The sequence below is a fragment of the Mangifera indica genome, chromosome 8 (assembly GCF_011075055.1).
Source record: "Mangifera indica cultivar Alphonso chromosome 8, CATAS_Mindica_2.1, whole genome shotgun sequence".
Taxonomy (NCBI): Eukaryota; Viridiplantae; Streptophyta; class Magnoliopsida; order Sapindales; family Anacardiaceae; genus Mangifera; species Mangifera indica.
Window position 1 is genome coordinate 6,271,568 of NC_058144.1, and position 14,036 is coordinate 6,285,603.

The 14,036-nt window shown below is 31.0% G+C and overlaps 1 protein-coding gene and 1 long non-coding RNA gene across 2 annotated transcripts; both read left to right on the forward strand.

Moving 5' to 3' along the window:
- The first annotated feature begins 1,004 nt into the window (after positions 1–1,004).
- LOC123223082 (desmethyl-deoxy-podophyllotoxin synthase-like) lies at positions 1,005–2,796 on the forward strand. The gene is made up of 2 exons (XM_044646149.1): positions 1,005–1,938; positions 2,040–2,796. Exons 1-2 carry the CDS (start codon positions 1,060–1,062, stop codon positions 2,655–2,657), a joined length of 1,497 nt encoding a protein of 498 aa, XP_044502084.1. The 5' UTR covers positions 1,005–1,059; the 3' UTR covers positions 2,658–2,796.
- Positions 2,797–8,802: 6,006 nt separating this feature from the next.
- Positions 8,803–9,460, forward strand: LOC123224351. Its single transcript, XR_006503947.1, has 2 exons — positions 8,803–8,923; positions 9,082–9,460. It is a non-coding gene; the product is annotated as an uncharacterized LOC123224351 (long non-coding RNA).
- Positions 9,461–14,036: the final 4,576 nt, after the last annotated feature.

Consider the following 14,036-nt stretch of genomic DNA (forward strand, 5'->3'; position numbering starts at 1 on the left):
AACAAGTAGACAATGCAAAGTGACTTTGTAGTGATAATCAATCAATAATACGAATAGCAAGAACTCCAATTTTTCATGCAAGAACTAAGCATGTAGAATTGCGTTATCACTTCGTATGTGAAAAGGTAATAATGGAAGATATTGAAATAGAGTATATTTAGACAAATAATCAAATTGTTCATACATTCACTAAAGGATTTGGTACTGTAAAAATTGAAGGATTTGGTATAATTGCAAGATCAAAAGGTACATAAAAGTAGTTGGTGAGGAGGAGTGTTAAATAAAACACCACTTCTCTATATCTCTTTTCTCCACAAGAATCTAAATACCTCCCAATGATATATACAAACCACCACTCAAGAAAAATTAAGAAAGTTTAAAGTCGGTTAAAAAACGGACATGAACAAGTATATATATGATCAAGTGATTATCATGTGGGTGTGCAAAATTAATAGAGAGTGAGTGTATGAGTTAAGAATTGTAAGTATTTAGTGGGTAAATGTTTTTTGTGAGTGTAGAGAAGTATTGTAAAGTGCGTAGGTTTGGTTTTGTAATTGTTGAATATTAATAAAAATATTATTTTATAATTACCACTCTTGCTCAACATTCATAGTTGGTGAGTTATTTTCCATTATTAAGAAAGAAATGTGGTTTACAGTTAATTATCAACCATGCGAAGTGAGTTTCATCCATTTCATTTCAAAGCCAACCACTTTAAAACTGCAAGAAATTCTTTAAATTACTTAATCTTTTATCATCACAAACTAATTAGTTGTGAAAGAATAGAAACGAAATTGAAAAATTCGCAGAGTTGAAAAAAGTTTTGTAGCAATCAAAATCCAAACCTATTGAGATTCTACAATCAAAGTAAAACATAACATGCTGTAGATGTTATGTTTCAACTGCCAACAATAAGGTAATTAATATAGTCCAAGATGACCGGCAAAAGTCATTCTTAATAATGCTTCAACTGCCATTTCTTAATAATTACGGAACTGCTATAAGTATAAACACATATCTACACCATAGTTTTTGTTATTCAGAAACACCATCTCAATAATGCTTCAACTGCCATTGCTTCCTGTCTTCTTGACTTCCATTCTTTTCTTGTTGATGCTTGTTAGGTATTTGAACAACTCTAAAGTTAGAGGAAAGGAGCTTCCAGGGCCTAAACCACTGCCTATTATAGGGAACTTGCATCAATTGGCTAGAGATTTACCACACCATGCTTTGACAAGATTATGCAACAAATACGGTCCTGTAACAAAGCTACAACTTGGACAACTTGTTCTAGTGATTATTTCTTCGCCTGAAACTGCCAAAGAGGTGTTAAAGACCAAAGAAATCAGTTTCGCACAGAGGCCTCAGGTGTATGCAGTGAAAGTCATGTCATCCGATCATTCAGGTATTTTTTTCTCTCCCTATAATGATTATTGGAGAGAACTGAGGAAGATATCTGTTATGGAGCTCTTGAGCCCTAAGCGTGTCCAGTCATTTAAATCCATTAGAGAAGAGGAGGTATGGGATCTTATTGAATGTATTTCTTCCTGTGAGGGACTTGTAATAAATCTCAGTGAGAAGATTTTCGCCATGACGAATAACGTGGTTTCGCGGGCGGCTTTTGGTCAGAAGTGTAAAGATCAACACGATTTTACAAATCTGCTAGAGGAAATAATGCACCTTGCTGGAGGGTTTAACATTGCAGATTTATACCCTTCTCTTAGGTTTCTTCCAGCCCTGACTGGGATGAAATCTGCATTAATGAAAATTCAGAAGAAGGTTGATAAGATTCTTGAAGATATTGTCACCGAACATAAGTTGAAAAGAAAAGCTGATACCAATGGCAATGATGACATAGTTGACGCACTTCTCAATTATGAAGAGGCTAATGAGAATGAGTTTCATCTCACAACCGATCAGGTGAAATCTGTGACTTTGGTAAGGCCTGTACGCTCTTGTTCTCCTTAAGCATTACTGAAAATATCTTTTGACGAACGAGTATGAATTTTTAACTTGCTGCAACTTCCATCTATTTCCAGGATATTTTCTCTGCAGGGGGTGAGACTTCAGCAACATCAACAGAATGGGTTATGTCAGAGCTGCTGAAAAACCCGAGAGTAATGGAGAAAGCTCAGGCAGAGGTACGACAAGCATGTGAAGGAAAGAGAAAAATTGGGGAGGCTGATGTTCAAAAGCTCGATTACTTGGAAGCTGTTATAAAGGAAACTTTCAGATTGCACCCTCCAGGTCCTTTACTTCCAAGAGAAGCGAGGGAAAGCTGTGAGATTAGTGGATATAAAATACCAGCTAAGGCCAAAATCTTCATTAATACTTATGCAATGGGAAGAGATCCCAAAATCTGGACAGATCCTGAAGACTTTCAACCAGAGCGTTTTGAAGGCTCTTCAATTGACTTCAAAGGGAACCACTTTGAATTGCTTCCCTTTGGTGCTGGTAGGAGGATTTGTCCAGGCATATCATTTGCAACTTCCGCGATACAACTTGGCCTTGCTCAGATGCTTTATCACTTTGACTGGAGACTCTCAAATGGGACTAAACTAGAAGACCTGAATATGACAGAGAGTTTTGGAGTGACAGCTAGAAAAAAATATAATCTGCAAGTGATCGCTACCACTCGCATTCCTTTCCTGAAATGATAGACTTCTAACATGAAATCGTTAAGAATAAGTTCTGGGTATTGCAGGTTTGTCTAGCCTTGTTATTTTATGCGATTTTGAGTCCTAGTGCCGGGCATGTCCAGTCATTTAGATCAATATTATTAAGATGTTGATGGGAGATACGTTTTTTATTTGATTTCCTAATCTAGCGCTTCCATCAGTCTCAGAAAAAACATCTTCTAACTGACAAACGACAATTTCTTGGGCTGAATCTGGTGAGGACCAGTTTTCAGAAAATTTTTTAATTTGGCTAATATCAATTATATTTTGTGTTTAATAAAATGGGGCAATAATTTAGCATCAATGCAAAACTCATATGCACTACACCATACACCATTCAAAAAAAGTTTACAGAAGCACTAGTGTGAATAGGCTTGGATGTGAGTCAAACATGGTTGGCTTGGTGTAACTCAATCCGAGTTTGTTTTTAATGAACTTGAGTCGAATATGAGTCATAAAATATGAGCTGTCGAGGAAATGAGTCAAATTTGAATTAGATTAAGTTTAATTCAATTTATCTTATAAGCCTACCATCAGTTCGGTTCAGACCGAACTAAGTCATGGCTCATACAAGCCAGCTCGAGTGGCTAAAAAAGTAGCACAATTTATATATTAAAATTAAATTTTTAATTTATCTGATTCAATAAATGTGTATATTGCTTCTCTAAAAAAATTTAAGCACATCTTCTAGTAAACCATAATAAGATTAAAAAATGCATATAAAATTAAAAAAAAGAAAAAGGATTAGACATACTTTTGGTTGTGATCGTCATCAGCAGAATAGGACACTGACCCATCGATCCAAATCACCCGATTTAAAAAAAAAATCACAAACACTTCTATCAATATTAAAAAAAAAAAAAAGAAAAGGTTAGGCAAGACATGAAAGTATTGTCGTATTTGAAGTCTTTTGGAGGAGCTCGGGTAGGGCTGGATTTGAACTGAGTCTATTTGTGCTCAAGCTCGATTCGAATGATTCCGAAATGAGTCAACCTTATACGAATTCGAGCTATTCGTCAAATTTTTTAATTAAAAATTTTGATACAAAATAACGTCGTTTTGATCAATATGTATTAAAACGACGTCATTTTAATAACGAAAAAATAGCTAAGCTTAATTCGAACCGAGTTCGATCTTGGTTTCTACAAGCTCGAGCTCGAACTTGAACTCAACTATATGTAAACCGAACCGAGCTCAAGCTCAAGAGCTTGGTTATATATAAACCGAGCGAGCTCAAACTTGATTAAATTTGAATTCAGCTGTAAGCTCGGGCATAGGTTTAAGGTTTTTCTTTTTTCGAATAAAAGAGAATTTTGTTTAATTTTAGTTTGGCTTCTGTGTTGCGCGTTTTTGTATCTCAACGTTGAAACTTTTGTATGTCAGCCGTTCATTTTGCACCAAGTCAGCTAACCTTAAATCGTGACAGCTGTACAGGCGACACGTATCTAATTTAAAGAGAAAGTTACCCCAATCATAAAAATGCTTAATAAATATTAAGTAATAATTAAATTAATAATTTTTTTATTCAAAAATAAGTCCAGCATGAATGGTTGGTTCACGTCGTCGTTTTATATTGGAAAGTAGAACAAGTTAATCTTAGAATCTCAGTGTTTACTTCATTTGTGAGAATGAAGTGTGCCTTTTCTTATTTAAAATTTTGGTTTTTCTGAATTTATTCTTCGTGTATTTTATTTTTCTTGCGTAATGCTGACCACCTGCTTGTGAAACTGCCTAATTGGGCTGAAATTCTGGTTGGTCTTTCTGAGGGAGAAAAGGAATTTATTAAAGGAGGAATTGTACAACACCTCCGTTCCGATGGTCGCAAAGAGACATACTTCCAGACCCATTTATGTTGAAACCTGTGTCATTCCTCAGCTAATGTATAGGTTTTGTGCTAAATGCAGAAACATTGGCATTAAATTATGTATTGTAAGATTCACATACCCTTAGCATTGAATTGAGGCTACAGCTGATAGATGTTAATTGAATTCAATTGGGTGGCATTCCATTCAACTTGCACATAAAGATATGGTAATTTACTAAATTGGCATTAAATGAATGGTTTTAAAAACCAGAGTAGACTGATTGATCCGATTAATTAAATTATTAACCGTTAATCAAACTAATTTAAGTTTAATTGAAAATTGTTTTTATAGTTACACAGGATAAAAATTAGGTTTGTCTTGATCATATTAATTTTTTTTTAAAAATTCATCAAATAAATTTAAACTCCCACCCCTCCCCGCCATATATATATAAAAAATTAAAATAAGTTTATTTTAATGTCTAAATAAGATAAATTATATATTTATTGCTAAATTAAATAATTTTGTTTTTAATATTATTTTAAAATAATTAACTGGATTTACCATTTATTGAGTTGGACCGCTCTCTCTATTGGGTTGACATTTGGTTCAATTCTAAAAACATTAATCAAATGTTTCAAAGACTTTGTAAGGTTGGTGGGTTATTTCCTACTACAAAAGAAGAACTGTGATTTATAGTTAAATATCAACCAAGTAAGGTCAATCCATTTCATTTATGGGTCAACCACTCTAAACAGCATTAAATTTCTCTATAGGCCAAAAGACTAACTCGCACTAAAGGTTTACTTTATTATTAAATTTTCTGTTAAATTTCAAAAATTTAAATACTGATCTATTCGTTATTAAAGTTAATAAAATCAATAAAATCAAAATGTATAATTATCATTTAACTAATAATATTAAAAAAATAAATTTATATCTCATTTTCCCATCAAAATTTTGGTTAAATGATCTTTTTCTTTCTATAACTAACAATAAATTTTAATATAAATTAAATGACGAATGAATATTTGAGATTTTGAAATTTATCGGATGAAAGTTTAGGAATAGACCAAACCTTGTTTAGGAATAAGTCTTTTGGCCTTCTATATATTCCTTGAAACAAAAATGCAAAATTTTTGAGACACTCTTGGAGTAAATTGTTGATAAAAGTTCTGTAACATTCAAAATCCAAACCTATTGAGATTTTATAATCAAAGTAAAAGATAATATCCTGGAGAAAGTAATTCAATTAATATAGACCTTAGGTTCAAGGGTTAGCAAAAACTGTAGAATTGTAAGATTCCTTGAAAGGAGATTTAGGTTCAAGTTGTTTTAATTTCATTATTAGTGATAATTATGAGTTTGATTACTCTATTCTACACTTACTTATTCGTCAGATTATATATATAATAATAAATTATAAAAAATTATTTTAAATATTATTTTTAAATAGTTAATCAATCTAACTATTAGTTTAACTGGATTGCCCCCCTCTACCAAGTTGACATCCAGTACAATTGCAAAAGCATTGATTGAATGTTTCCAAGAATTTATAAGGTTGGTGGGTTATTTTCCGCTACCAAGGAAAAAATTTGGTTTGCTGTTAATTATTAACCAAGCGGTCAATCCATTTCACCCAAAAGTCAACTACTCTATAACTGTACTAAATTTTTGTGTAATACTTTATCTTTACTAATCACAAAGAAATTAGTTGCGAAAGAAAAGAAACTAAAATAGAAAAATTCAGACATTCTTAGGATAAATATTTTGTGACATACCATCCTGTAGAAAGTAAGTCAATTAATATAGTCCAAGATGCCCAGCGCAAGCCATGATCATACTGGAATAGTTGAACTCAGCCCATTCTTAATAATAATCATAATGCTTTTTATCTCATTGATGCTTCAATTGCCATTGTTTCCTGTCTTCTTAATTTCAGTTCTTTTCTTGCCTATTATAGGGAACTTGCATCAATTGTCTAGAGGTTTACCACACCAAGCTTTGACAAGATTAGGCAACAAATACGGTCCTGTAATAAAACTACAACTTGTTGTAGTGATAATTTCTTTGCCTGACACTGCAAAAGAGGTGCTAAAGACCAAAGAAATCAGTTTCGCGCAGAGGCCTCAAGTGTATGCTGTGAAAGTCATGAAATATGATCATTCAAGTATTGTCTTCTTTCCCTATAATGATTATTGGAGAGAAATGAGGAAGATATCTGTTATGGAGCTCTTGAGCCCTAAGCATGTCCAGCCAAGAATAACATGTAATCGAGTTAAAAATAAAACTATATGTATAAACAAATTTTATTAATTTATTTACACAATCTGAGCTGATAACATGTAATTGAGTGATATGTTTAGTTTTTCTGTTACAAACTGAAGTGCCGAGAATGTCCAGTCATTTAGATCAATAATATTAAATATTGATGTGAGAAACCCTTTTTATTTCATTTCCTAATCTAGAGCTTCCATCAGTCTCAGAAAAAAAATATCTTATAACTGACAAATTGCAATTTGGTTGTGTGGCCTAATTTTGATAGCTAAGCTCGACAACCATGGAAGCCAATGACAGATAGTTTGGATGAATATAGTTGTGATGAATATGTTGGGAGAGGAAGCATGGCAGAGATGTGCGATGATGAGCAGTTGGCGAGGAGGGGTGTCAAGGTCATCAGAACAAATCAAAAGATGCAGACAAAGTTTTCTTGGCTTGAGCAAGTAGTCTGAGATTCTTTTTGGCATGTTAGTGTATTGATATTAAGGTGTAGTTCCATCTGGAAAATCCTTGATCCCTCAAGACCTTTACTGTTGCAATACTCCCTTCTACATTCTTCCATCCAAGCTCTTGTTGTTATACTATTTCTAAATCTCAACAAGTACTAAATCTTATATAAAGAACATAAATCAACATAATGAATATACAATAATATAACAGGAAACCAAATGTCCAAACACGTGGAATATTTGCTGACCTTCAACATTAGAAATTATATATTTGGAATATATTTTAACATCTTCAAAAATAAAAATGGATGTTAATTCTTTGTTGGAGATAAATAGATTGATTAGAATATATGTTTTTACGGAATAATTTGTGAAGGGTGTTTATTTTATATAGCTGGAGCTCAGTAGATTGCTAGTGATGGTGCAAGAGAGTTTGTGTTTGGTGGGAAAGACGAGGGGGAAGTGCAGTGATAAGTAGAAGAAATTAAAATGATAATAATATAAACTATAATTATAATTAAGATTTAAAAATAGAGAAAGAAAAATTTCTGAATATCTTTTTGCAATTAAATTTAACTTTTAAAATTAGATCAAAGATAAGAAAATATTGATGTTTAAGTTTGGAAAAAAAAATTTGTCATTAAAGGCAAAGGGGAGAAATAGACATTGTTGTGCTTTTCATTATTTATTAAGGAGGACAAAAGTCCACTGTCCGTGTTTGCTACGTTCTGCCACTCACATTCATGGGGAGTTTGACGTCTTTAGTTATATTATGAATGCAGCTAGCCAGGTTCCCAGGAAATAGATGATTTGTTTAACTCCAACCTTTCATTCATTCAGCTCCATCTTTGTCTTCGAGCAGCATTTTCCAAAACCAAGCATGCATTTACCGTCAATCCAAGTCATTCATGAAAATGAATTACTCAACATCAAGGCCACTATCACTTACCAGAAACAAGGGGTACTGCAATTCACTTGTTTCAACGTATCTTACACGCAATTAGATATTTATATCCATCAACTTTTTGATATTTAACCCTACTTCCCCATGAACAAATAGAAGTATAAAAACAAAATGAAGTTAAAAATAGACAAAAGAATATAGTAATAGATTAAAAAATGTTTATATTTTATAATACAAGGCTTATATATTGAATGAAGATTGAAGAGAAATTTGCTAGTCATCACTTGATGAACACATGGTAATTATCAAATGCTACGTTTTTCGCATCCAATTATAGGTTTCTCTAAGCATAAATTGGCATTTAGTCAACTGCTTTCACTAGTGTTTTGCTCCATCTTCTGAGCAAATGGACACGAATCACACGTTTTCCATGGTAAGATCGAATTGAATAGTCATTATGTGGGGCTCCATTGATTTTTTGAGGTCACTAAAATTTACTAACTTGAAACCAAAATAAAAGATGTAGACAAAATTTTCTTTTGTGAAAGGGGTTCCTCTTATTGACTTCTCAAGTATATTTTTATTAAAGCATCAACATCAAGTAAATGAAAATTACTATTGTTTCTTTGAATATGTCAAACATAACTCGTATATAAATATATGCAGGCACAGCCATCTCTAAACTACTCTAGATCCATAAAATGTCAAGCAATATGAATACTTTTTGTAAACTCATCTGTTTTTTCCTCTTTGTTATGGCCCTCCTCTCTAGCTCCTGGTTAGCACTTGCTGATACCACTCTAAGCAGTTAATATTCTTACACTCTCTGTATATACATATATTTTACTCCAACTTTAAAAATCATTATTATTGTTTGGCTTGCATCAGGATTTATTAGATGAATTTCACTGTTTTCTAATAATTCTGATGATTTTATTTTTTTGTGTGTGCTTGTGGGATTTCAGATAATTTTAATGGAAGGAAGCTTGGTGGTCAAGTTCGTGTACCTAGAAGTAAACCTCGTCATTCCGGTCCATCAAAACCATAAAAGCCTCCGTACTAGTCCAAATCTTGGCTCAAGAAGAGGATAGTCTATCATCACCAAAAAAAAAAAACTTACAAATGTTTACATTACATATATGCAAAACCACAAGTTATTAATGTTGATGCCGCTATGCCTAAAAGACCACCTCTCCAATAAATCACTCTGGTTCAACTTTTAAGGCCGGCCCTTTTGTAGTATTTTTGATTAGTTATAAGTACTCAATAAAAGGATTTGCAAACATTGAATTGTTTGTTGCTATGATGCAGTTTAAGAAATAATAAGTGGTTATGCATTAGAAATCTCGTCTATTTCAGTTTACAGCTCATGTTTGGTTATAAGATTGACAATCTAATATGGTGCTGAGAATCTTGAGTTAACCTTATGACTGACTACTTTAATCATATTTCACAAATATAATGTGTTCAACTGCTAAATAAATTCATAACAAAAAAAATAAATAAATAAGTAAAGTACTAAATACGTAATGTATAAACTTATATTGTTTGTTGTATGCATGACTGGCTCATTCTAATGACTAAATGAAGCATTACAATACATGACTCCATGCATTGTTTGTTGTATCTTCTTGAAAGGCAAGGGTTGAAACTAGTAATAGAATCAATCGGCTCCTAAGATTTGGACACCGAAAACGAAATGGATTAGGACAGATTCTTACCCATGGTCAGATTTAGTCCATTTAATTTTGGTTCTATCAAAAACAAAATAACAAATTAATTTTGGTTTGGTAAGTTTTATTTACGAGTAATGTTATATGTATATACTTTTGACTACACATATTGTGTGTCATAATGTGATTAGATATTACTTTATCATTAATTTAAAATTATACAATCACTTAATGACACATATTAAATACATTCAAAATGGGTACTCCTGGTTTTATTGTTTACCTATTCTGAGTATGTTATGTGAAAATAAATTTAGAAAAATAGTATAATTTAGGTTATTTTGAATTGTTGATGTTTATACTAACACACAAGTTGTTCATGTCATTATATGAAATGTTCACATCAATGTTTTAATAGAAAAATAACCATGTTATTCATCTTTAATGTTGTTTGGAGCCAAATAATAGTTATATGTCTTCAACTAGAAATAGTAAAAATTTGATTCATTTAATTAAAAAAAATCAAAAAGTTTAATCTATTCATTAAAAAGAATTGATAATTCGATGACTATAGGTAATGTAATCTCATTGTCATCATGGCAAAGAACTATTTTTTAATTTTTTTTTTTTTTTGTCTTAACAACACTCTCTCACCGTTCAAACTTTAAAAATTATACATTTTCCACCATCTGTCTGTCAATTGTTGTTTGTAAAATTTGTTAAACTATAGGTTCAAAACAATGAAAAGATGAAAAATAATATTGATGTATTATGTTAAATTACTTATATACTACACTTCTGTTAATAATAAAAACAACGCAACTCCTCCCTCTCAACTTCACCGATCTTCTCCTTATTAAACACCCATTATTTTCTTTCTCCTCCGATCAATCAACCAATCAAATCCCACAATTGTAGGACTTCTATTATTTTCATTCTGTTCAATTAAATCTCTCAATCAATTTCTGATTGTTAAATTGAAATTTTAAAATCAATTTTAAAACTTAGGGAGAAAGAGATGTGCTATTGTCTGTCATCGAAAGCAGAGAAAGAAGTCAGACAGAGATGAACGGTTGTGGGTAAATGGATGGACAATTTTCAAACCGTAAAGGGAAAAAATAATTTTTTAAAATTTAATATTTTATAAAATGATTAGTTTTTCGAATTAAAAAAGTAAAATGATATAAATTTTTATATTTTTTTAATATTAATAATTAAATGACCAGTTCACCTTTGACTTAACAAAAATTTTTATGAGAAATTGATTTACAGATAAGATTTTGGGCCATTAAAACCCAATATATTAGTATTTGAGACTGAACTAAACTTTGGGTGGGAACAAGTTTTTTGGCCATAATCAAAATACTGGGACAGAAAATGCAGAAGATGCAAGGAGAAACAAAAAATTCCAGTTCTGAAAATGAATCAAGTAAAGTGGGCAAGGGAAACAGAATAGGAAACGACGCTGAACGGGGGACAAAGCCACATGGAAATCGGTTGGCATCCTTTAATGCCGCCAACAACGTCAGACTTTTCCTTTAATATTTGTTGACTTAATTCATGCTTTCCCGATAATATTTATTGACTTTTGTGGCTAACAAGTCAAAACATCTTTTTCCATTAATATTTATTCACTTTTATGCCTTAGTTTAATAAACGCTTAAACAATATTATATGTATTTATTTTGAATATATAATTATATATATAGTTATATGTGTTATTATATAATTGAGTGTTATTTTATTTTTAATTCAAAATCATTAACCTATATAATAACATAATAAGTATGTATATATATTTACATACCAAAGTAGGTATAAATTAATATAAAATTTTTTTTATTATTTATTTAATTTAAAAATTGGCTCAGTTTGAACGATTTTCAGATTTTGATAAACCAAAAACTAAATCAAAATTTCTGTTTTTATTATATTTTAACTTGATAGTTGAATCAGTTATACAATTATCCAATTTTTCGCATCAGTTTAGAATTTGGATATTGATTTGATTGAGTTTTTCGATAATTTTGAACACCTTATTTGATGGTGATTCTGGTGAAAAAAGGCGAAGTTTAGTGATAAGAAGAAGAAATAAAAAATTAAAAAAGAAAAGTAATATGCAAATATAATTATAATTAAGAATTAAAATTAGATTAAAAAATAAGGAATATCTTTTTTGACTAAAAAAATAGATGAAAGATAAGAAAAAATCGATTTTAAAGTTTGAAAAAAAGTTTGTATTGAAGGCAAAAGAGAGACATAAACAACGTTGCGCTTTTCATTATTTAATAAGGAGGACAAAAGTCCACTGCCCGTGTTTGCTACGTCTGGCTACTTACAATCAAGAGCGAAAGAAGATTAATAACGTTTAACAACAACGAATGGAAAGGTGAGCCATAGAGGTTGTTGTGCTTTTCATTATTTAATGAGGAGTCCAAAAATCTGTCCCTTCTAAACTGATTAATAACGTTTAATGGCTATGAATGAGAAGGGGAGACATAGACGTTGTTGTGCTTTTCATTATTTATTAAGGAGGACAAAAATTCACTGACCATGTTTGCTACGTTTTGCCACTCACATTCAAGAGGAACTTAATGTCTTAAGCTGTATTATGAAAGAAGGCAGGTAGATTCCCAGGAAAAAGATGTTGAGTTTAACTCCAACCTTTCATTCATTCTGCTCCATCATTGTCTTAGAATAGTATTTGCCAAAACCATACACGCACTTAACATCAATCTAAGTCATTCTCTTAATTTTTGGGACAGAAAATTCACAGGGTTCTATATCAATGGACCTAGTATCCGCTGGCATCATGTTGAATGGTCAGAGACGACTTGACTCATGCACAAAAATGAGACTTGTAATAACTCAACATCAAGACCACCCTCATGCACATACCCAAAAAAAGATGTCTTGTAATTCACTTGTTTTAATGTATCTTACACTCAATAAGATTTAAAATCTTCAACTCTTTAATAATTAACCTTCTTAAGTTTTTTTTTAGGTTACCACTAGTAAAAGAAAAATATTAACAACTATAAATGTGTATTTGACTTGAATAATCTTTTATATATACTTAAGTATAAATAATTATTATGTTTAATTAGATATAATAAAAATATACCAAAATATTTTCTCATTTAAATATCTTTAAGTATAATTATTATAATTTTTTTATATTATTTATTATATTAACTGAAAATAAAGATATTTTTGTTTTAAAAAATTAATAAAAATAAAATAATAAAAAATTTAAATAAGAAAAGATAGATTATCAAGGCTTAGTAACCTATCTTTTTATCATCCACTAAACATCACCAAAGAAGAAATGTTTAGGCACTTTTGGGTTTAAGGAATCAGAAAAGAGAAGATGTTCCACAACCACAAGCCAAAAATCTGATTGTTTCCATTAAATTTAACGGAAAAGCTAGAAAAACATAAATGCTATCGAACAAATATTCAAAAGAAAATATTTTTAAAAATATTAAAAATAATAAAATATTACCGAAATGATTAAAAAAACACAGGGGGGGCCAGTGCCTCAGCCAGCCGTTGGTAACTGGCATCTTTCTTTTTCTTTTTTGTTTATTTATAATAATAATAATAATTTTAATCCTGAATTTTTTAATTTACGGAAATTAATTTAAGTTGTCATTTTTAATGGTGGATAAAGAAATAATCTTCAACTCTAAGATTATACCATTGCGTTGTAGCCATCTATCTATCTAAATTAAATAATAAAATGTCTTCATTGCGAAGCTTTTAACAAAACCATAAATTAAATCAATTAAATTGTGCAATATTAAGACTCAAACCTTCCAAAAATAACACTTCATTAGATGGTAGTTCTATGGTACATTTTGTTTTAGATCAAAGTTGGTTTGATTGGCTTAAAATTTTTATGTGTTTGCGACAAAGGGAACAAATCATCTTGGAGCTGTTGTCTAAAATTTAAGATCATTTGTCGTAAATTTAAGAGAATTTTATGGGTTTTTGGGTTCATTGTTGATTTTGAAGGGATTGGTTATACGTGAATAATATTATAATTGAAGATGGTTGAAATGGAATCACAATTTGGGAGAGATTTTTGCGTGTTAACTAGTGAAGTTTGGGGTTACATTTAATTTTCACCATCGGTCTCGGGAAAAAATATCTTATAACTGACAATTGACATAATTTCTAGGGCTGCTTCTATCAAAAATTCACAGACCAAGGAGGAAACAGTAACTATGGGAAAAGGAATTGAC